The following is a 24,362-nucleotide window of genomic DNA, read 5'->3' as shown; positions in this document are numbered from 1 at the left end:
TCTGTGTGTGTGTGTGTGTGTGTGTGTGTGTGTGTGTGTTGGGGACAGGGAGGGGTTGCAGAGCTGGTGCTTAGTAGAAGGAATATGCAAAGACAGCCCCTGCTTGGCTCTTCCACCTCCCACAGTGCATCTGTTTGATTATGTCCCCGTTTCCCCTTCCTTATTGACCTTAGAGTGAGGTCACTTTTCCTCTGGGTTCTTCCAGTCTTGTTTCTATATATTACCTGGAAATCAATCAGTCAGTTATTTTACAGTGAATTTACACTATGTATATTTTTAAAAATCATAAACACAATGACTTTCCCATGCTAATAGATCAACGCTCTTATCATTGGTCTTAAAAGCCACACACTTTCTCCTGGATGTACACAGTGTTATAAAGTCATCTCCTGTCATAAACAACACTTGTGTTTTTTTTTTTCCACTGTTACTGACAGTTCTATGGAGAACATCCTTGAAGCTACAGATTCACTGATTTCTCTAATCATTGTCCTTAGGGTACATGTCCAAAGTGGGAATTTCTGGGTCAAAAGAAGACACATCCATCCTTATGCTCTTAATGTCTGTTGCCAAAATGCCCTCGGAAAAGGCAGCTCCATTTACCCCTTTGTGACCAACAGGGCAGTTGTGTCTTTGAGATGAACCTGCACAAAAGCACTAAGATCGACCCAAACCCACTGGCCCTCCCTCACCACTCTCGATGCTCTCTGAGTGAAAACAGCTCAATTCCTCCACCCTAAGTACCCAGACTACGAGTCTGGACTCCCTGTGTGGTGCAGTTTGCTGGCTTTTGAAGGGTAATTTAGATGCTTTATTTGTCAGAACTCACAAGAGGGGTGAACCAGGAACAACCACAGGATGCCCGTGCTTCCATCACACAGACAGTCTGGCCTCTCAGAATGCAGGGTGTGATTGAGTTAAACAGCAGAAGACAACCTTGGGCACGCACATAGGGACTTAGGGCCCCCAGTCAAGCCCATGTGACCTTGTTATTTTTCTCCCCAGTGCTCAGTGCTGAAAGAAGAGTTAAAGAAGGAAGATACCCAGAAGGAGAACCTGGAAGCCCAAGAGAAAGAATTAAAACTCTACAAAACCGTGCGTTGAACCTCCTCACCCCTGGGTGTCCACAGAAAGCCTAGACTTTGACCTACAGGGCTTTGGAGGGGTTCCTTGGCCCCTTAGCTAGTGCAAACTCTGGGGCTTTATGGGTGTTTGTTTGTTAATGTAATTAACATAATTCTTTGATTTGCTTGCCTCAAAAAGACAGGTAGAAAACCTTGGAAAACATACTCTCCTAGGGTTTCATGGACAGTTGGCTCTAGGCCCCTCATCAGGTTGCCCCTGGAGCTGGGCTAGAGTTGGGCTGGAGACCGGGACAGAAGGTGGCCAGGTGGCCACTAGATGCTGCTAGAAATTCACCATGGTCCCTACCCCTGGACTTGTGATGCCCAAACTTTCATGAGCTACCGTCACAAGTTTTATCACAGCCATGGGCACTGTTATGGACATGAAACTCCTCAAGTATTGTTACTTAACTATCGATACATTCAGTTTTACATCAGTTCATAAAAACAAAATAAAAAGCAGACATATCATTGGCTTTGTATGGAAGGTGAATATAAAAATTAATACAATGAAAAGATGAGCACTAAATGTGAATGTTCACCCTCCGTGCCAGTCGAATCCTCAAGAACATCACTAAGTATATCGTTTCCATCTGTTGAGGCCATTTTCTTCTCTCAGGGGCACTGCTAGTCTCTGTCTCAAATGGGAACAAAAAGAAAAAGCTCATTGTTCTTTTCTTCCAAGCTCTGCCCATGGTGTCTTCCAAATAAACCCTATTTAGACTGAACTCAAAATATATTCCAAGGAAGGAGAATCTAATGAGTAAATGTGTCCCTTGTACTGTTTAATCCAGAATCCATGCTGATCTTCAAAAGAAACTCAAAGTTTCCCTCACCCTGTGCTTTCAATGCATCTGTTGAAAAAAACCCTACTTTGTTTTAAAGATGTAGAAACATCTCCCAAGGGAAAGAATTAACCTGATCTTAGGCTAGGTTCCACCTTAACAAACCAGATGAGGTCGAAGTTGACTTCCCTGTTGTTGAAACTTTCTTAGCAAATCCACGGCATGGAGAAAGAAGTGAGAAAGCTCAGGGAGGAGTTGAAGAGGAGCAGTACGGAGCAGAGCCTGATCTCTAAGACGCTTCGGGAAAAGAGCAAGGTATGGCAGGGATGGGTCGCCTTGGCAACCGCTCCAGGCTGGGTCTGCCAGACTCCAAAGTTCCCGTGTGTAACCACGACCCACTGCCTTCAATCATGAAATTACCCAGGAAAGAATTGATCCATTAAATCAAGCTTGTCAATGATGTTGTTCCAACTTAAATACTCTTATTGATTTGTGTGTGTGCGTGTCTTTGTGTTCTATCAGTCATTGGGAATGTTTTTTTTTTTTTAATCTCATCATGATTGTAGATTTGTGTGTTTCTTCTTTTAATATTGACAAATTTTGCTTTATATATTGTGAGGTTGTATTACTATGTGCATATAAATTTAGAATTCTAATGTTTCCAGTAGAACAAGACTTTTGATCATCATAAAATGTCCCTTTTTTTTTAATGTCTCTTTTCATCTCTAGTAGTGTTTTCCCCTTAACATCATCTTTGTCATTTAGCACCATCACTGGCTTGCTGTTGGTTAGGGTTTCCGTAGCATATTTTTTTCATACTTCCTCTGTTAATTGTTTTAAATTTTATTTATGTGTTTATTTTTGGCTGTGCTGGGTCTTCATTACTGCACACAGGCTTTCTCTAGATATGGTGAGCAGGGACTACTCTCTAGCTGCGGTGCACCGGCTTCTCATTTCAGTGGCTTCTTGCTGTGGAGCATGGGCTTTGGGGTGCAAGGGCTCCGTAGTTGTGGCTCATGGGCTTAGTTGCCCCATGGCATGTGGACTTTCCCAGGACCAGGAACCAAACCCGTGTCCTCTGCTTTGGCAGGTGGATTCTTAACCACTGGACCACCAGGGAAGTCCTCTCTGTCAGTTTTTAAGTTTTAGACATATAGCGTCCAAATAGCATATCATTTTTACAAAATCCAGTTTGACAGTCTTTTACTTTCAGCCCGTTTATCTTATCTAATTACTCATACACTGGGATTTAAATCTACTCTCTTGCTCAGTGCCAGTTGTACTATCTGTAACTATATTGCTTTTTCTCTCCTTTCTTGCCTCCTTCTGAGTTGACGGTTTTCTGTCATTCCACCTTTCTCCTCTATTAGCTTGGAAACATTTCAGTTTTTTACTATCCTTTTAATAATAGTAAGACAATAGCATTTTATCCTTGGCTAGCAAAGATCTCACATTAATTAAGTTTTTCATTCTTCCATTGCTCTCTTAGTGGTCATCCTAAAGATTACAATGTGCATTCTTTTTTAATTAATTAACATTTCTTTGGCTGGGCTGGGTTTTAGTTGGGAATCGTCACTGTGGCACGTTCGATCTTCAGTTGCAGCATACAAACTCTTCATTGTGGCCTGTGGAATCTAGTTCCCTGACTAGGAATTGAACCCAGGCCCCTGGCATTGGGAGCGCAGAGTCTTAGCCACTGGACCACCACAGAAGTACTTACAATGTACATTCTTAACTTACCAAGATGTAGTATTAGTTGATAATTATGCCCTTCTCCTTGACAATGCAGTGAATTTAGAACACCCTGACTTCACTTAACCCCTCCAGATTTGTAAGTCATTGCTGTCATTTTCTAAACTCCTCTCTATAGTTATTAATAAAACCCCTGAAGATATTATTGGCATTTTTGTATAGTCAGTATCATATGCACACGTTACTGTTACTGCTGCTTGTCTTTTCTGCGTCTCTGATCATCCATCTGCATTCATTTTCCTTGTCTCTGAAGAATACCCTTTAGTGTTTTCCTTCACTGTGGCTCTGCTGATGACAGTCTCAGATGTGTCTGTGTGTCTATCTTGAAATGTATATTTAACCTTCAATCTTAAAACACATTTGACTGCCTATTGAATTCTACAGTGGCAGTTCTTTTCTTTTGGCACATTAGAAACAGCATTAGGTATGTCCCTGCTGTCTTTTGGCTCCGGTTATTTCTATTTAGAAGTCATCTGTAAGCCTTATTGTTGCACCTTTGCAAAAGATTTTCTTTTCCCTGGATTTCCAGCAGTTGTATTATGATTTATCTCGGAGCGGATCCATTTTTCTTTGCCTTGTTCAGAGCCCATCAGGGCTTCTTGAATCCCTGGCTTGGTGTTTTGCACTAGTTCTGGCACTCAGGCTCTATTGCACACGGGCAGTGGGGCGCTACCAGGGCTTCCAAACAGAGAACTAATATGTGACATTCACAGCTAATAATGGTGCAGATGATAGCTGCAGTTTCTCATGGGCTGGGCATTACCACCAAACATTTCATCTCTTTTCCCTCTTCACAACAGCGCCATGACCTAGAGATCATTCTCCCCATTTTACAGATGAGAAAGTCAAGACTGCTTGTTAACTAGCAATGTAACTAGCCCAGTCACATAGTTTTGGCTGACTCCAGGTTGGTCTGACTCCAATCACTATTGTATAGCCAACAGCCATGTGCTACTGTTTACACTGATATTAATCAAAATTAAATACACTTTGAAATTCATTTCCTCGATCACACCAGCCCGTTTCGAGCACTGGATCACCAGATGTGGTTTGTGGCTGCTGTATTAGATGATACAGATTCAGAGCATCTGTATCGTTGTAGAAAGTTTTGTAGGTCAGAGCTGCCCTACAGCTGACTAACCCTCACAGTACCTCAAGGCGCTAAACTAGAGGTGAGGTGGCCAGTTGCCACAGCCCAGCATGTCACCTGAGAGGGATGGGAGGACAGACGTGGAGAGCTCCAGGTGTGACGGAGGGAGCAGGGCAGCCCCTGAAGTTGCCTGAAGCTCAGGAGTGGGAATGGGGGGCTGTTCGTGGAGAACACAGATAAGGGCAGAGTCCAGGGTTGGACTTGGCTTCTGTGGTGTATGGAAATGCAGCTGAAATACAAGTCAGAGCATGTTTAGATCTGGAAGGAAACTAAGGCCCCAGAGAGGTGGCTTTCCCAAGGTGCCAGAGCCGGGTGGTCGCTCTCCCACTGTACTGCTCTGCTCAGAGGAAAGCTCCAAAGAGTTCCTCTGAGTCTTTTACTACATCTCTGTGATCCCCCTTGTCAGATCCCTAATCAACACGGCCCATGGGATTTGTTTCAGCACGAAGTCTCTCCACTTATTTATGAGCGTTTGCCTGGTTTCCTGTTGGTGCCAGAGCCCTGGGCTCAGTAGGTATGTCCCTGAAATGATTAGATGTGTCCCTGAAATGAGCAGCTGCAAGGCCCACACTTGCCAGCAGATGGTAGCATCAAGCACTCTCAAGCTCACCTCAGCTTGCCCCGTTACCCAAGCAAGGGAGGATTAAACAAGCAAGCTTCTGCACTTCAAACACCTTCTTTTGCAGGCTGCGATTCTTAATAGACGTTACCGAGCAAGCCTCTAGAGAGGTTTCCACCAGTGGGTGTGCTCAAAGTGGTAATGACAAATAATTATGATGATAAACCCAATAATAACACTGACCAAGGACCTTTCGTGGAGTCTTAGAAGGAGGCTGCATGGCAGATATTCCCCTTCACTTTTTTAAAAAATATGTGTATTTATTTGGTTGCACAGGATCTTAATTGCTGCACGTGGTATCCTCTATCTTCACTGCGGCATGTGGGATCTAGTTCCCTGACCAGGGATCAAACCTGGGTGCCCTCCATTGAGAGCAAGGAGACTTAGCTACTGGACCACCAGGAAATTCCCCACCCACCTTTTATAGGTCACACCAATATTTACCACACTCAGACCTGTAAGCACTATTCCAAATATTTTGAATTCCCACAATAACTCTGTGCTGCAGTACAGGTACTCTGTCCCCATTTGACAGATGAGAACATTGAGTCACGGAGCCGTGAAATCACTTTCCCAGGGTCACACATCTTGCTAGGGACTGAGCTGGGATTGGAGTCTGTGATAGGACATAGTTGAGCCCAGGGTGCAGAGCTCAGCCCCTTCCCTTAAGGGGTATCTCCCTGTGAGTTTATCTCCACCCTGTGTATGCCCATGACCCCTGCCATGGGGCCGCAGCTGTCCCTACCCCTCGAGGACTCCCCCACTGCCATTAGCACCCCCCCCCCAAGAAGAGTTCCCCCAGAGGGCGTGATGATCACATTAGCAGCAAGCCCATGCTTTCATCATCCTTTCAGGTTGAAGAGAAGCTTCAGGAGGATTCCAGAAGGAAATTGCTTCAGCTGCAAGAAATGGGGAACAGAGAAAACCTCATTAAAGCCAATTTGGAAAGGGCAGTAGGTCAGGTAGGCGTGCTGCCAAGCCCCTTCATGGCCCACTGCTCTCCACAGAGCCCTGCGCCCAAGCGGCCGGCAGGGATGAGTGAGGAGGAGGATGGCCTGGTTTAATTTCACCCACTTATCCCAGGGGATAGGGCTCCCAAGTCCCAGGGGATGTCACTAAAAAGGCTTTTCCTGCTGGGAAGCTGCCCACACTGGTGTTTGCCATCACCTGAGACCCTGACCAAGCAGCGAGTCCCAGGTCAAGGCCCACCCCGGTAAACCAGTGGTGCGGGTCCCTCTTAGGGAGGGTTTGAGGCTTTCAACCACAGTGGTGTTTCTAGCACTTTCTCCTTCACGTTTCTTTGTCTTGACATTTACAGCGATCTTTCTTCCTCTGGGCCTCCAAACAGACGCTCTAGTCAGTTTCCACAGGGGAGGCCACTTTTCTGTTTGTTTTTGTTTTGTTCTGTTTTGTTTGGCCAAGCCACATGGCTCGGAGGATCTTAGTCCTCCAACCAGTGATCAAACCCGTGTCCCCTGAAGTAGAAGCACAGAGTCTTAACCCCTGAACCACTAGGGAAGTCCCGCCACTTTTCTTAATGAAGTATTAGTAATATCTTGGGGGGGCTCCAAAATCACTGCAGATGGTGACTGCAGCCATGAAATTAAAAGACGCTTACTCCTTGGAAGGAAAGTTATGACCAACCTAGATAGCATATTGAAAAGCAGAGACATCACTTTGCCAGCAAAGGTCCGTCTAGTCAAGGCTATGGTTTTTCCAGTGGTCATGTATGGATGTGAGAATTGGACTGTGAAGAAAGCTGAGCGCCGAAGAATTGATGCTTTTGAACTGTGGTGTTGGAGAAGACTCTTGAGAGTCCCTTGGACTACAAGGAGATCCAGCCAGTCCATCCTAAAGGAAATCAGTCCTGAATATTCATTGGAAGTACTGATGCTGACGCTGAAACTCCAATACTTTGGCCACCTGATGCAAAGAACTGACTCATTGGAAAAGGCCCTGATGCTGAGAAAGATTGAAGGCAGGAGGAGAAGGGGACAACAGAGGATGAGATGGTTGGATGGCATCACCGACTTGATGGACATGAGTTCGAGTAAGCTCCGGGAGTTGGTGATGGACAGGGAAGCCTGCTGCAGTCCATGAGGTTGCAAAGAGCTGGACACGACTGAGTGACTGAACTGAACTGTATAGTAGAATTAATAATAGAACCCAGACTATCACAGTTCATGCCAAATGGAAACTGGCGAGGTGGGGAGCAGGCTCAGACTCAGCAGGTCTGGGGGTGCCATCTCCCAGGCTCTGACCCAAGATGGCCCAGCAGCCCTTCCTCTTACATGTGGCACAGACATGATGGCCAGAACATGCAAACAAGGCCTCAGAAAAAACTAAGGGAGGGCAGACGAGATCCCAGGATGGGGCACTGCCCCTGTGGAAGGTGGCCTACCCAGGGCAGCCCACCCTGGACCCCTCCACAAGGCACCCCTCCCCTGGCAACCATGGCCCCAGGAGGACAAGAACAATTTGCATGTATGTGTGTTTGTGCTTTTCTTTTTCTGGGCGGATGAGTCCACCTTGTCACTCACTGGATTCTCAGAAGGGTCTGTAAACTACCCAGAAGGGTTAAGAACCGCAGTCCTTAAAGGAGCACTCCAGCCCACCCAGCCCAGCTCCCAAAGCCCTTCCATGTGGTGGCATCCAAGCCTGAACCAACAGTATGACCGGGCATTGTCCCCCACGCTGAGCTCCAGAAGCACCCACAGGTTAAATGATGACGATAGTGCAGGTATGAAAGCCTCTTCAACAACCATCCACACCGTCACCCCCGGTGTCCTCTCTCCTTCAGGGCACCGACCCCTTACCAAGGGAGAGAGCCCGCGGCTCTGGGCTTCCCTTGGTGCACCTCGGCTACCCCTGCCCCTGCCAGCACTCTGCACCCCCAGCACACACCCACCTTGAGGGCATGATCTGTGCCACTTGCCAGGAGCCTGGTCATGCCTCCAGCCAGAGCTCATTCAGGAAGACACAGAGATTCCTCCAGGACTCGAAAGAGTAAGGAGGAGGCCTCTCTGTGCTGCCCTGGCATTCCCACGTCACCCTCTTGTCCACAGCCAGCTCCCTGCCTGAGGTCATGCCTTTCCCCAGGCAAGTGACTCCAGGACAGACTCCCGTTGTCCAGCAGGACCTGTCCCTCCACTCACAGCAGTCCCACAGGGTGCCTCTGGTGGTGATGCGGGCCATCACCCATGGGGCCTTGCCTACATAACCTCTTCCTCGGGCAAGTTAGGACCCTCCCCTTGGTCATGCAACCAACAGACGGCCCGGAATCCCTCAGATCACCCAGCTGGCTCCCGGCAAGCTGACTGCAGAGCTGTCTTTAGGAGAGTCATAATTCCTCTCCTTGGCTTTTCAGAACTCCTGGTGTGCAGCAGACTCCTGTGTCTTGGACTTGTTGACATTCACGTTGATTCCCCAGCTGTTATGGTCCTTCAAGGCTCTATTCTAGAGTCTTTCATGACCACGTTTTGCCCGTGAGCCCAAAACCCGAGCCAAGGGCCATCATGTTGGTAAACTTCCAGAGAGGGTTGGGCTTGTTTGCCTCTCAGGCCTCTCATGAACCTGGGACACCTTGAACTTGTCATTCTAGAAGCCCTGATTCTAATGTAACTGTATTCTTTCATCAACCGTAATCTGAAGACACCAGAACCAGGGAGATAGTCAATAAAAGCTGGCCGAACTGAAGGTGAGGACTTTGAACACCTGCCAAGTCAGTTGTTTCTGTTACAAGCATTTGATGAACACTTATTGAGTGCCTGCTGGGTGCCAGGCTCCGGGGACCCTGAGGGGAATACAGCAGGCATCATCTTCAGGACACGAGGCCTAAGGCACAAAATGGCAGCAGGCTGCTCCTCCTTCTCTCCCCGGGCACCCTGGCTGATTACACAGTTTACTCAGGCTGACAGTCTCAATATTTATCTCACAGCCTGGTGCCAGCGTACCAATTATGGAAGAGCACTCCCAGCCCCAGACTTCCCACTGGATAATTGGCAGTGAGTGGCTCTTCTGAGGGCCTGAGACGTATGTGAGCTGCCCACGTGCATCGGCTGGGTTAGGCGGGCATGCCTGAAAAGTCATTAAAACCTACTGTCCCCCTCTCTTGTGTGGGCACTTCCCCTTCCGGTGAGAGGTGAAGGTGTTAATAATCTGTTTGCGTGCGTGCTTAGTCACTTGGTCGTGACCAACTTTTTGCAACCCCATGGAATATAGCCTGCAGGCTCCCCCATCCGTGCAATTTTTCAGGCAAGAATACTAGTTTGGGTTGCCGTTTCCTACTCCAAGGGATCTTCCCGACCCAGGAGTCGTACCCGCATCTCTTGTGGCTCGTGCATTGGCAGGCGGATTCTTTACCACTAGCACCACCTGGGAAGCCCCAACCATAGTGACCATTCATGGTGTGCAGAGCCTTCTAACGGATTTCTCCCAGACCCAGCAGTGGAAGTGCCTCCTCAAGCCTTGCGGCTGCAGCTGCACCACTCATTCCATCAACTTCCCTTTCTTTGTGCTGCAGCTGGAGCATTTCAGAAGTCAGGTCATCAAGGCCACCTACGGACGAGCGAAGCCGTTCCAGGACAAGCCCGTCTCCGATCAGCAGGTTCGTCTCTCTTCCCCCCTTTCTTCCTCGGGGACCCGGGACTCCAGACACTGGGAACATATGTTTCTGTTTTTTGTTGGTGGCGCATATTTTTCACACTGTCGCTACACCATGAAGATTTGTTTTGATATTCTGGGATTTCCTGGCTTTTAGAGTAAAAGCCAGTTAAACTCCCTTGAAGTGTTTCTGTGAAAATCAAATGGAACCACCCAGGCCTATGTCTGGTCTCCAGGCCTGCATGGTCCACCTCCGTTAGTCCCACGAGGAAAGAGCCTCGCTGTAGAGCAGGCGTCCTGGCTCGCTTCTCCTGAAGAGGGCAGCCGGCAGCAAGGATGTGCCTTTGGCTGTAAGGACTGACTTGGTATTCTTCCGTTTGTCCCCTCCAACCCTGTGTCGGCAAGCGGGTGAAAAATTCACACCATGGACTGCTCTCGGATAGCCTAGCCTTCTCTTTCGGGCACCACAGCATCAGGCTCAGCATGATGAATCACTCCCAGAGTTCTGAAGAATCTAGAACACACACAGGGCCACATGACAAGCCTTTGGCTCTTAAAAATCATCTCTGATCCTGGGAAACAAGCCCTGGTGACAGAGCCGACATTCCCTCCAGAGCCATCACCCAAACATGCCAGGACCTCCCTCCCCAACCCTGCAGAGATGGGAGCTCAAGCCCATGCCCTCCCCCAACCCAGAGCCCCTCCCGCCAGAGCCACCCTGCAACGTCAATCTTTTTTTTTTTTTTTTTTTTGTCTTTTTCCCATTAGTTAATAGAGAAGATCACCCAGGTCACTGAGGACAACATCAACTTTCAGCAGAAAAAGTGGACCCTGCAGAAGGAGACCCAGCTCGGCCTCTGCAGACAGGAGGAGGTCGCAGACAGCGTTGAGAAGCTGAAGAAGGCCTTAGACAGTTGCCAGGTGCCCTCCTCCACTTCTCACCCGTGCCCCCCATGGCTCACGTTGTGCTCCTTGTTCAGCAAATCGTCCGGTTCTGCTTTTCTGCCCACCTTCTCTCTTGCTGGAGAAATTTGTTTGAGGTAGAAAACAAAGGACCTCAAAAACTGCCTCCCAGGTGAAATTGGTGTGGCCAAGAAAAAGCTGCCCGACACTCCCCTTTGGGAGGCCCCTGGACCTCAGGGGAAGAAATGTTGTTCCGTCACTCAGTCGTGTCTGGCTCTTTGCGACCCAGTGGACTGCAGCACCCCAGACTTCGCTGTCCTTCACCGTCTCCTGAAGTTTGTTCAAATTCATGTCCGTTAAGTCAGTGATGCCATCCAACCATCTAATCCTCTGTCGCCTCCTTCTCCTCTTGCCCTCAAAATAGCCCTGGGTTATTTCCAGAGAAACCAAGAAAACATCCTGCTCTTTATTTGCGTTTTTCTCTTTTGTCCCAGCAATGGAAAGGCTGCCCCTACCCTAGTCGCCTTTGACTCTGGAGGAGACAAGACTGGTTCTGACCGACCACCCCCCCGCCCACCTCCCAGCCCCCACCCGGAAAACCAGCTTTATCAGAGCAGGCAGCTGCTTCTGCTTTCTCTGGAAATAAGCAGCTGCTATTTGGGGAGTCTGTGAATGTTGGCTTGTCAGCACTTTTTCAAGCCAGGAAATTGGACTTTCTGACCAGCTTATGTGTTGATCTCAGCAGGAATTTTGTAGCCAACTTTGGTTCTCGTTTCAGCCAAATCGTCCTTGGCAATTTGGCTTTGGAATTGCCTGTGCCTAAACACGGGATCTCTTCCTTTCTCTTTTTTTTTTCCTTTAATTTTGTTTATTGGCTGCACCAGATATTATTTGCAGCATGTGGGACCTTCAATCTTCATTGCTGCATATGAGATTTTTTAGTTGTGGCACATGGGATCTAGTATTGGAAACACGGAGTTTTCACCACTGGACCACCACGGAAATCCCTTGTTTTGGCTTTTATTTTATATTGGGGTATAGCCGATTATATCTTGGGCTTCCCTTGTGGCTTAGCTCATAAAGAATCCGCCTGGAATGTGGGAGACCTGGGTTGGATCCCTGGGTTGGGATAATCCACTGGAGAAGGGAAAGGCTTCCCACTCCAGTATTCTGGCCTGGGGAATTCCATGGACTGTATAGTCCATGGGGTTGCAAAGAGTTGGACACGGCTGAGCAACTTTCACTTTGATAGCCGATTAACACACCATGTTGTGGTAGTTTCAGGTGAACACCGAAGGGACTCAGCCATCCATATACATGCATCCATTCTCCCCCAAACTCCCCTCCCATCCAGGCTGCCACATAACTTTGAGAGAGTTCCATGTGCTGTACAGTAGATGCTTGTTGGCTATCCATTTTAAATATAGCAGTGTGTACATAGCATCCCCAACTCCCTAACTATCCCTTCCCTCCATAAGGGGTTGCTGTCCTCCCAGCAACCATAAATTCATTCTCTAAGTCTGTAAACATGGGGTCTATTTGACCATCAAAAGTCCCAACTAAAGTACACACGAAATAAAAGCTGCCCCCTCGTCCCACTCACCCCCTAAAAAGCAACTAGAAGTGGGCCATCCCAGGGCACCCAGGGTTCTTCCTGCTTCAAGAACACGTCAAGAACACCACTCTCTGCAGGTCACGGCGGCCGGGTGCTATTTCTGGCAACGGTGCACTGGCTCCTCACGACCTCATCTGTTTCCAGGCTTGCATGAAGACGTCGTGCTGCAGCAACGACCTGAGGAAGGAGGTCAGCTTCCTGCAGCACCTGCAGGTGAGCCCACCTGTCTCAGGGCTCCAGAAGGTGTCACTGGACATCCTACGCCTGTCACTGTCCTGGCTGGAGGAGACAGAGCACCTTCTGCAAGACGTGGGCATCCAGTTCTCCAGCTCCAACAAAGGTAACGGCAGCCCTCTTCTCCTGTAGTTGCATGACTGAAATGTCGCGTCAAATCTGATCGCGATGGGACATCTGTTGAGGGAGGCTTCTTGTTGGGTGTGCGGCCAAGCGTTCCCTTCTCCAGACTTAACTCCGCTTCACCACTTGAGAAGTGATGTTCCAGGAAAAGAGTATACACAAGTGAGACATGACTGCTGGAGAAAAATGAGATGTGACAGAGGCAATAGGAAGAAGCAAAATTATGCCAAATCTTCTCTCTTAGAAGTTACCACATATATATAAAAATACACTGTTTTTAGAGCAGTTTTGGCTTCACAGCAAAATTGAGAGGATGATAATGGAGATTTCCGAGGTACCCTCCATTGCCACTCATGCACAGACCCCCAGTTATCAACATCAGCACCAGAGAGGTACAACTGTTGCAGCTGATGAACCTACATGGACACATCGTAATCACCCGAAGCCCATGGTTTACATTGGAAAGAAAAGTGAAAGTTGCTCAGTCGTGTCCAACTCTTTGTGACCCCATGGACTATACAGTCCATGGAATTTTCCAGGCCAGCATGCTGAAGTTGGTAGCCTTTCCCTTCTCCAGGGGATCTTCCCAACCCAGGGATTGAACCTAGGTCTCCCACATTGTGGGGAGGCAGGGGGGATTCTTTACCAGCTGAGCCATAAGGGAAACCCAAGAATACTGGAGTGGGTAGCCTATTCCTTCTCCAACGGATCTTCCCCACCCAGGAATAGAACCTGGGTCTCCTGCATTGCAGGTGGATTCTTAACTAACTGAGCTATCAGGGGAGCGATCAGGTTTACTTTGGGGTTCACTCTTTTTCATTTTAATTTTACTGGAGGAGTGTAGTTGATCTGCAGTGTTGTGTGGGGTTTACTCTTGCACATTCTATGGATTTGGGCTTGGACAAATGTGTGATAACATGTAGCTACCAATATAATATATGGAATAGTCTCATTGCCCTGAAAATCCTCTGTGCTTCCTCCCTGACCTCCAGTCCCTGGCAACCACACATCTTTTTTATTGTCACCATGGTTTTTTGCCTTTTCTAAGATATCATATAGTTGGAATCATACAACTTTTCAGATCAGTTTCTTTTACTTAGTAATATGCATTTAAGTTTCCTCTAAGTCTTTTCATGGCTTGACAGCTCTTTTTTTAGTGCCAAATAATATTCCATTGCTTCCCACGTAGCACAGTGGTAAAGAACCCTGTTGCCAATGCAGGAGATGTAGGAAACAAGGGTTTGATCCTAGGGTCAGGAAGATCCCCTGGAGTAGGAAATGGCAACCCACTCCACTCCAGTATTCTTACCTGGAAAATTCCATAGACAGAAGAGCGTGGCAGGTTGCAGTCCAAGAGGTTGACTGAGTGACTAAGCACTGAGCAATGTTCCATTATCTGTTCACCTACTGAAGGATACCCTGGTTGTTTCCAAGTTTGGGCAGTTATGAATAAAGCTGCCATAAACATCAATGTGCAGGTTTGTGTGTGGGCGTGTTTGCAACTCCTTTGAGGAAATACCAAGGTTGTAGTTGCTGGATCATGTGGTTAGAGTACATTTAGTTTTTAATGAACCCACAAAGCTGTCTTCCAAAGTGACTGTATTTTGCATTCCCACCAACAATGAGTGAGTTCCTGTTGCCTCACATCCTTGCCTGTATTTGATATTGTCAACACTGTCATATTCTTTGTGTAACTTCCAAGGCATTTTCCCATGGAAAGAGCTATGTGAGTCCAGGCAAGTTATTCCCCTCTCTGTGCCTCAGTTTCTTTATCTGTAAAATGGGGATAATAGGGTATACTCACTCCATAGGATTCTTGTGAGGATTCAGTTCAGTTTAGTTCAGTTCAGTCCCTCAGTCATGTCCAACTCTTTGCAATCCCATGAATCGCAGCACACCAGGCCTCCCTGTCCATCACCAACTCCCAGAGTTCACTCAGACTCACGTCCATCGAGTCGGTGATGCCATCCAGCCATCTCATCTTCTGTCGTCCCCTTTTCCTCCTGCCCACAATCCTTCCCAGCATCAGAGTCTTTTCCAGTGAGTCAGCTCTTCGCATGAGGTGGCCAAAGTACTGGAGTTTCAGCTTTAGCATCATTCCTTCCAAAGAATACCCAGGACCGATCTCTTTTAGAATGGACTGGTTGGATTTCTCCTTACAGTTCAAGGGACTCTCAAGAGTCTTCTCCAACACCACAGTTCAAAAGCATCAATTCTTTGGTGCTCAGCTTTCTTCACAGTCCAACTCTCACATCCATACATGACCACAGGAAAAACCATAGCCTTGACTAGATGGACCTTTGTTGGCAAAGTAATGTCTCTGCTTTTGAGTATGCTATCTAGGTTGGTCATAACTTTCCTTCCAAGGGGTAAGCGTCTTTTAATTTCATGGCTGTAATAGCCATCTGCAGTGAAAATGCATTAATATATCTAAAGTATTTAAAAATAGTACCTATCATAGAGTAGGTTCTATCTGTAAATGTTTATTGATTTATTAACTTTACAAAAAAATAATGTCATACCCAGATTTCTTTAGTTTTGTTCCTAACAGTACATCAGGAACACCCTTCCATGTCAATACATGCATCATTGCTGTCACTGATGATGAGGAACCCCACTATGTAGGATGTACCATAATTTATTTAGCCAATTCTCTATCTTGGGCATTTAAGTTGTTTCCAATTTTTTACACACAGAAATGATGCTGGCATAAATATTGTTCACCTTGTCTTTATCATCTAAGATGTGGAAGGATATGAACCACTTTCACTCAGCAAAGATTTATTACAGGTCTACTAGATAGCAGGCACCATGCCGGGCAGAGATATAATGGGGCCAAAAACAGGTTGAATCTAGATCTTGGCTATAAAACTCCTCCTTCTTTACTGTGAATCTGAACTCTTTCATAATAAAATATTGCTGAGACAACAGGCTCTGTCCCAGCCCTTGTAGATTTTATGGTCTCAGGAAAGGATAAGATCTTCAGTTCAGTTACCAGTCATGTCCAACTCTTTGCAACCCCATGGACTGCAGCATGCCAGGCTTCCCTGTCCCATCACCAACTCCCGGAGCTTACTCAAACTCATGTCCATCCAGTCAGTGATACCATCCAATCATCTCATCCTCTGCCATCCCCTTCTCCTCCCACCTTCAATCTTTCCCAGCATCAGGGTCTTTTCAAATGAGTCAGTTCTTTGCATCAGGGGGCCAAAGTATTGGAGCTTCATCTTCAGCGTCAGTCCTTCCAATGAATATTCAGGACTGATTTCCTTTAGGAAGGACTGGTTGGATCTCCTTGCAGTCCAAAAGACTTTCAAGAGTTTTCTCCAACACCACAATTCAAAACCATCAATTCTTTGGCACTCAGCTTTCTTTATGGTCCAACTCTTACATCCATACATGACCATGGGAACAACCATAGCCCTGACTAAATGGACCTTTGTTGGCAAAGTAATGTCTCTGTTTTTGAATATGCTGTCCAGGTTCGTCATAGCTTTTCTTCCAAGGAGCAAGCATCTTTTAATTTCATGGTTGCAGTCATCATCTGCAGTGATTTTGGAGCCCAAAAAAATAAAGTTTGTCACTGTTTCCATTGTTTCCCCATCTATTTGCCATGAAGTGATAGGACCAGATGCCATGACCTTTGTTTTGTGAATGTTGAGTTTTAAGCCAGCTTTTTCACTCTCCTCTTTCACTTTCATCAAGAGGCTCTTTAGTTCCTCTTCACTTTCTGCCATAGGATGGTGTCATCTGCATATGTGAGGTTAGTGATATTTCTCCCGGCAATCTTGATTTCAGCTTGAGCTTCATACAGCCTAGCATTTCACATGATGTACTCTGCATGTAAGTTAAATAAGCAGGGTGACAATATACAGCCTTAACGTACTCCTTTCCCAATTTGGAACCAGTCTGTTGTTCCATGTACAGTTCTAATAGTTGCTTCTTGACCTCCATACAGATTTCTCAGGAGGCTGGTAAGGTGGCCTGGTATTCCCATCTCTTGAAGAATTTTCCAGTTTGTTGTGATCCACACAGTCAAAGGCTTTGGCATAGTCAATAAAGCAGAAGTAGATGTGATTCTGGAACTCTCTCTCTTTTTTGATGATCCAGCGTATGTTGGCAATTTGATATCTGGTTCCTCTGCCTTGTCTAAATCCAGCTTGAATATCTGTAAGTTCATTCACGTACTGTTGAAGCCTGGCTTGGAGAATTTTGAGCATTACTTTGCTAGCATGTGAGATGAGTACAATTGTACCACAGTTTGAATATTCTTTGACATTGCCCTTCTTTGGGGGTTGGATTGAAAACTGACCTTTTCCAGTCCTGTGGCCACTGCTGAGTTTTCCAAATTTCCTGGCATATTGAGTACAGCACTTTCACAGCATCATCTTTTAGGATTTGAAATAGCTCAACTGGAATTCCATCACCTCCACTAGCTTTGTTCATAGTGATGCCTCCTGAGGCCCAATTGATTTCACTTTCCAGGATGTCTGGCTCTAGTCTAGTGATCACACCATCATGATTATGAGTCATAAAGATCTCTTTTGTACAGTTCTGTGTATTCTTGCTACCTCTTCTTAATATCTTTTGCTTCTGTTAGGTTGATACCATTTCTGTCCTTTATTGTCCCCATCTTTGCATGAAATGTTCCCTTAGTATCTTTAATTTTCTTGAAGAGATCTCTAGTCTTTCCCATTCTATGTTTTCCTCTATTTCTTTGCATTGATCACTGAGGAAGACTTTCTTATATCTCTGTGCTATACTTTGGAACTCTGAATTCAAATGGGTATATCTATCCTTTTCTCATTTGCCTTTCACTCCTCTTCTTTTCTCAACTGTTTGTAAGTCCTCCTCATACAACCATTTTGCCTTTTTGCATTTCTTTTTCTTGGGGATGGTCTTGACCACTGCCTTCTGTACAATGTCAGAAACCTCCATCCATAGTTCTTCAGGTACTCTATCAGATCTAATCCCTTAAATCTATTTTTCACTTCCACTGTATAATCGTAAGGGATTTGATTTATGTCATACCTGAATGGTCTAGTGGTTTTCCCTCCTTTCTTCAATTTAAGTCTGAATTTGGCAACAAGGATTTCATGATCTGAGCCACAGTCAGCTCCCAGTCTTGTTTTTGTTGACTGTTCAGAGCTTCTTCATCTTTGGCTGCAAAGGATATAATCAATCTGATTTCAGTATTGACCACCTGGTGATGTCCATGTGTAAAGTCTTCTCTTATGTTGTTAGAAGAGGGTGTTTGCTATGACCGTGTGTTCTCTTGGCAAATTCTGTTAGCCTTGACCCTGCTTCGTTTTGTACTCCAAGGCCAAACTTGCCTGTTACTCCAGGTATCTCTTGACTTCCTACTTTTGCATTCCAGTCCCCTATAATGAATAGGACATCTTTTTTGGGTGTTAGTTCTAGAAAGTCTTGTAGGTCTTCATAGAACCCATTCAGTTTCAGCTTCTTCACCATTACTGGTCGGGGCATAGACTTGGATTACTGTGATAGTGAATGGTTTGCCTTGGAAATGAACAGAGATCATTCTGTCATTTTTGAGATTACACCCAAGAACTGCATTTTGGACTTTTTTGTTGATTACAAGGGCTACTCCATTTCTTCTAAGGGATTCTTTCCCACAGTAGTAGATATAATAGTCATCTGAGTTAAATTCACCCATTCCGGTCCATTTTAGTTCACTGATTCCTAAAATGTCGATGTTCACTCTTGCCATCTCCTGTTTGACCACTTCTAATTTACCTTGATTCATGGACCTAACATTCCAGGTTCCTATGCAATATTGTTCTTTACAGCTTCGGACTTTACTTCCATCACCAGTCACATCCACAACTGGGTGCTGTTTTTGCTTTGGCTCCATCTCTTCATTCTTTCTGGAATTGTTTCTCCACTCTTCTCCAGTAACATATTGGGCACCTATTGACCTGGGGAGTTCAGCTTTCAGTGTCCTATCTTTTTGCCTTTTCATACTGTTCATGGGGTTCTCAAGGCAATGATACTGAAGTGGTTTGCCATTCTCTTCTCCAGTGGACCATGTTTTGTCAGAACTCTCCACCATGACCTGTCCATCTTGGATGGCCCTACACGGCATGGCTCATAGTTTCACTGAGTTAGACAAGGCTGTGGTCCATATGATCAGTTTGATTATTTTTTGTGATTGTGGTTTTCATTCTGTCTTGGCTCATAGTTTCACTGAGTTAGACAAGGCTGTGGTCCATATGATCAGTTTGATTATTTTTTGTGATTGTGGTTTTCATTCTGTCTGCCTTCTGATGGATAAGGATAAGAGGCTTATGGAAGCTTCCTGATGGGAGAGACAGACTGAAGGGGAAACTGGGTCTTGTTTTGATGGGTGGGGCCATGCTCAGTAAATCTTTAATCCAACTTTCTCTGGGTGGATGGGGCTGTGTCCCCTCCCTATTGTTTGACCTGCAGTCTAACTATGGTGGAGGTAATGAAGATAATGGCGACCTCCTTGCAAGGTCCTCTGCATGCACTACTGCACTCAACACCCCCAACCCTGCCACAGGTCGCCGCCGACCTATGCCTCTGCTGGAGACTCCTGGACACTCACAGGAAAGTCTGGGTCAGTATCTTGTGGAGTCACTGCTCCTTTCTCCTGAGTCCTGGTGCACACAAGATTTTGTTTGTGCCCTCCGAGAGTCTGTTTCCCCAGTCCTGTGTAAGTCTGGCGGCTCTATGGTGGAGTTAATGGCAACCTCCTCCAAGAGGGCTTATGACATACCCAGGTCTGCTGTACCCAGAGCCCCTCCCCCTGTGGCAGGCCACTGCTGACCCTTACCCTGCAGGAGACACTCAAACACTCAAAGGCAGATCTGGCTCAGTCTCTGTGGGGTTTCCTGGTGCACACAAGGTTTTGTTTGAGCCTTCCAAATGTCTCTGGCAAGTATGGGGTTTGATTCTTAACACGATTTCACCCATCCTACCATCTTGCTGGGCTTCTCCTTTGCACTTGGACGTGAGGTATCTTTTTTTGATGGGATCCAACATTCTCCTGTCGATGGTTATTCAGCAGTGAGTTTTAATGTTGGAGATCTTGCAGAAGAAGATCAGCACATCTTGTGATAGGATAGGATGGGCAGTTACCAAAAAATCACTCACATGTAAAACTTTAATGGGGACAATTGCTTTGAAGGAGAAGTACAGGGCTCTGACTTGGACAGGGAGGTCAGGGCCTCTGCAGGATGTATAGGAGTTATTTGCCAAACAAGGGAGGGTGGGGGCATTCTGGATGAAGACAGCAGCATGGTGGTATCACAGGAAACAAGGAGAACACAAGGAAGGGCTAAAAAATGGGGGCAGGAGTCGGGCAGAGAAGGACCAATGAAAGAGATCAGCAGGGGCTGTACCATGGGGAGCCCAGGGGCTTGCAGGTCTCTGGTAGGAAGCTCTGCTTTGGCCTGGGAGCAGAGAGAAGTCCATAAAAGGTTTTAAGTAAGGAACCGATGGAACCGGCTTGCATTTGGACACAGTCATCTCGGCTATGAATGGAAACTGTCCAGGAAGGTGGCCAGCACTGAACCCTGGAGTGCAGCTAGAAGGCTGTTATAAGACAGGATGGTGACCCTTGCTATGGCAGAGATGGGGATGGAGATAGAGAGAAGATTCCAGGGGCATTTAAGAGATGAATGGAATTAGATATGGTTAGAAAAGAGATAGGGGCTTCCCTGGTGGCTCAGTGGTAAAGAATCCACCTGCCAATGCAAGAGACCTGCGTTCAATCCCTGGGCTGGAAAGATCCCCTGGAGAAGGAAATGGCAACCCACTCCAGTATTCTTGCCCGGAAAATCCCGTGGACAGAGGAGCCTGGCATACTACAGTCCACAGGGCTGCAAAAGAATTGGACACAGCTGAGTGACTAAACAACAACAACAAGAGAAACCACAGAGAGAAAGGGGGTTGCAGAATCTCCATGCTTCTGGCTTGTGTAAAAGTACAGATTTGGTTCCTTCACTAAACTCCACAGTAAGCAATGCGACATGAGGACCAGATTTGAGGGGGAAGATAGAGTTGCCTGGAGACATCCAAGATGAGGTGCCAAGGATGCAGCTGTCACCCTGGATATCTGGCCTGGAAATGAATGTCAGTGATGTGGCCCCCAAACCCAGAAGAACACGTGCCACAGGGTGGGCACTTGGTCACTGTGTGGGATGGATGGTGATTAAAGCCGTGGGGGTGAATGGTATCACTGAGGAAGAAAGTATCAAATGAGAAGGGAGAACCCAAGGCCACACCTGGGAGACTCCAACGTTTTGAAGATTGTGGATCCTTCTTGCCAAACCATCCCCCAGGGAGGCTGCGTGAATTTGACATTTCTTATACCAATGAATGAGAATAGAGGAGTGATAGTCAACTCCAGTGATTAGGCAACCCCAGCCAGGATATCTCTAAGGTAATCCAGAAGGTGGTATAAATTTCTTTTAAACATTTTTGAAAAGAAAATCAAGATTAACTTCTCTGTAAATGTCTGCCCTTCACAGACCACATAGAGAAGAGGCAGGGACTGGATTCCTCCCAACAACCCAGCACCTCCGCAACCCCAGTATTACCATTGCTGTAATCATGGCAGAGTCTGAATGTATGTAAAATCAAGTGAGACGTGGCCCACAGTTCTAGCTGCTCTTCAAACTGGAACTAAAACAGGGAAAGACCATGATCTCTAACCTAGTGACAGTGGACCAAGCAAGGCATGCACTGTCCCCTCCCCACTCACAGGAGTCTTTATAGCTTTGAAGTGAAAGGGCTTCCCTGATGGTCCAGATGATAAAGAATCTGCTTGCAGTGCGGGAGATGCGGGTTTGATCCCTGGGTCAGGAAGATTCTCCCTGGAGGGAGAAATGCAATCTGCTCCAATATTCCTGCTGGAAGAATTCACTGGACAGAGGAGACTGGCAGGCTACGATTTATGGGGTCACAAAGAGTTAGACATGACTGACTGTATTACCATAAGGAAACATGGGTTGTAAAGTTAAGCCATCAGAAAGCTTGAGGAAAACTCTTTTCAGGCAGCATTTCTCAGGCCCCCTGTCTTTTTTTCTGGAGTTTACAGAGTCAGGGGAGTTGAGCAATATCAAACAGGTCTCTGCAGAACCCCTCCTGCACTGATACACACTACGGATCTATCAGGATGGGATAAGAATGCGGTGTTCCCAAAGTACATTTCTCCTTCTTGCTACCCTTACCCCAAACTAACAACGCTTGGAATAATGTTCTATGGAACACCAGTTGGGGAGACACAGACTGTGTTCTCTGATTACAACTGTTCATACTTGATTCTAAGAAATCAAAGAAGGTTGAAGGGTAATATCAAGAGAGGCCAGTGACTATGGCCCATTCTTCATTCTTTCAGAAGAGGACGCTAATGGTGAAAGGCTTTTTATCTTCCAGCCCTAACAATATTCTCTCAAAGCATCAAATGTTGAAAAAAGAACCAGATGAGCTAGAGTATTCCTTATATTCTCTTGATGAGGTCCTACTTGTCCGTAGTTCCTAGAGCCATCTACACAGGGGTGGCGGTGATGGTTCAGGTAATAATGGTGAGTATAACGAGGGTGATGGTAACGATGGCGATGATGATGAAGGTAGTGAAGATGATGGTGGTGATGACTGTGGTGGTCATGGCGGTAAGAATAATGAGTAGAAGATGGTGAAGGTGGTGACGGCGACAGTGGTGGCCGTCATTCATTACTGAGCACCTGCATTCTAGGCCCTGTTCTAGGTACTTTCTATACCTAAGCTCAGTTCATCTTCACAACAACTCAGTGAAGCACGTCCAACTCAGTAAAGCATGTAAAACCCTCTTTTTAAAATGCAGAAACTGGCTCAAAACCTTTTATGAGTTTTTCACTGTGATAAGGTGCTTTGAGGTACTGAGGCCAGAAGGGGATCTTCAGTCATTCATCACCAACCACAAACACTCCTAAGAGCCTTCTGTGTTTACAGTTCCTTAACAAAAAGGATAGGCACCATGGTTCGTTTCACTCCCGGGTACTTGTCACTGTGTTAGCTGTTCTGCATGTACCTCGTACTTTTATCTTCCAGCAACCCAGTGAGCTAGGTACTATTGTTGTCTTTATTTTGCAGGCCAGGAAACTGAGTACCAATGACATTAAGAAACGTGCTCAAAGTCACACAGCTGGTACACGGCAGGGTCAGGACCCAAACTGAGGTCATTGTGATTCTAATGGCTGTGTTTTTTTCTGTGACCCCACATGACCTCTAAAGATCCAGAGAGATACCAGCTACATACCCAGTTCCTAGAGGACAGGTTCTGTCATTAACTTGAGTGGAGACAAAGTTGAGAGTTTCATCCCCTGGGATGAAGAACATCTGATGCCTGCCTGAGCGCACTGCTGGCCTTGCCCCAGGTTTGCGTTATAGTGAAGATCCTGGGTTCGGGCTTTGGAGACCAGCTGCCAAGGGTTGACCCTCAAGTGTGCACTGCCTAGTTGTGTGGGCAAGTTGCTGGGCTTCTGTGTGCCTCTGTTTGCGGGTCATAAAGTGGGGGACGGATCTCACCCAGTAGTTGTGAGGATGGAATGATGTGGTACCCAAACCACAGAGGCACACATGAGCCCTAGTCAGTGGTGACTACCGTCAGCATCACTGTTGATGTGATGTGAGCTAAATGGGGGTGGCAGTCAGATGGGTATGTGCCCAGGCAGCGCTGCTTGGTTTACTCACACCAAGGTGACTTTACCTGTGACCCTGCCCCATCTACATCTGACAGCAAGTCAGGTTTTCTTAGCTGTGAGCGCTCTGTCCTCTTCCCAGGCCTCCTTCTGAGAGTCATGACAATGCGTGTGTGTGCCAGCTGCCGAGTGGTAAAGCTGGCACTCCATCCAGGTCCCTCAAAGCCCCTGCTCTTAACCTTCATACTACCTGCCTTTTAAAAGATTATCCTAAGAGATAAAATGCATGTAATAACAAGCTAGGTTTGTAAAATCTGGGAGTAAGTCCCTCAGGGAAATCCAGGTTGAGTAATGTAGAGGGAAACCACCTGAAGTATTGCTGGGTGATGTCATGAGCAGCCCAGAAGGTGGGATCACTACTAAAGATCTGATTGTTTAGATATTACCTCACACCTGTCAGAATAGCCATCATCCAAAAGAAAACAAATAACAGATGTTGGCAAGGATGTGGAGAAAAGGGAACCATCGCACACTGTTGGCGGGAGTGTAAATTGGTGTAACCACTAATGGAAAACAGTTTGAAGGTTTCACAGAAAACTAAAAATAAAACTATCATAGGATCCAGCAGTTGCACTCCTGGGTATTTATCCCTCCAAAATAAAAACACCAATCTGAAAAGCTACATGCCCCCAATGTTCATAGCAGCGTTATTTACAATAGCCGAGATATGGAAGCAACATAAGTTCCCATGAACAGATGAATGGATAAAGAAGACATAGTAAGGAGTT

The 24,362-nt window shown here is 46.4% G+C and overlaps 1 protein-coding gene across 8 annotated transcripts in view; it reads left to right on the top strand.

The window, feature by feature from the left end:
• The window catches only part of FHAD1 (forkhead associated phosphopeptide binding domain 1), a 163,845-nt gene that overhangs the window by 83,508 nt on the left and 55,975 nt on the right, over positions 1–24,362 (top strand). For 6 of the 8 annotated variants that reach the window (XM_069545935.1, XM_069545931.1, XM_069545932.1 and 3 more), the window contains exons 9-14: positions 1,006–1,095; positions 2,120–2,224; positions 6,285–6,392; positions 9,953–10,036; positions 10,801–10,953; positions 12,695–12,890. In XM_069545935.1, the coding sequence (XP_069402036.1) occupies positions 1,006–1,095; positions 2,120–2,224; positions 6,285–6,392; positions 9,953–10,036; positions 10,801–10,953; positions 12,695–12,890 (736 nt within the window). The remainder of the gene's footprint in view (positions 1–1,005; positions 1,096–2,119; positions 2,225–6,284; positions 6,393–9,952; positions 10,037–10,800; positions 10,954–12,694; positions 12,891–24,362) is intronic. The other 2 variants (XM_069545933.1, XM_069545930.1) reach the window with 1 other exon arrangement.

The sequence above is a fragment of the Ovis canadensis genome, chromosome 12 (assembly GCF_042477335.2).
Source record: "Ovis canadensis isolate MfBH-ARS-UI-01 breed Bighorn chromosome 12, ARS-UI_OviCan_v2, whole genome shotgun sequence".
In the NCBI taxonomy this organism is placed as follows: domain Eukaryota; kingdom Metazoa; phylum Chordata; class Mammalia; order Artiodactyla; family Bovidae; genus Ovis; species Ovis canadensis.
The sequence above is the reverse complement of the archived record's forward strand: the minus strand, read 5'-3'. Positions and strand labels throughout refer to the sequence as shown.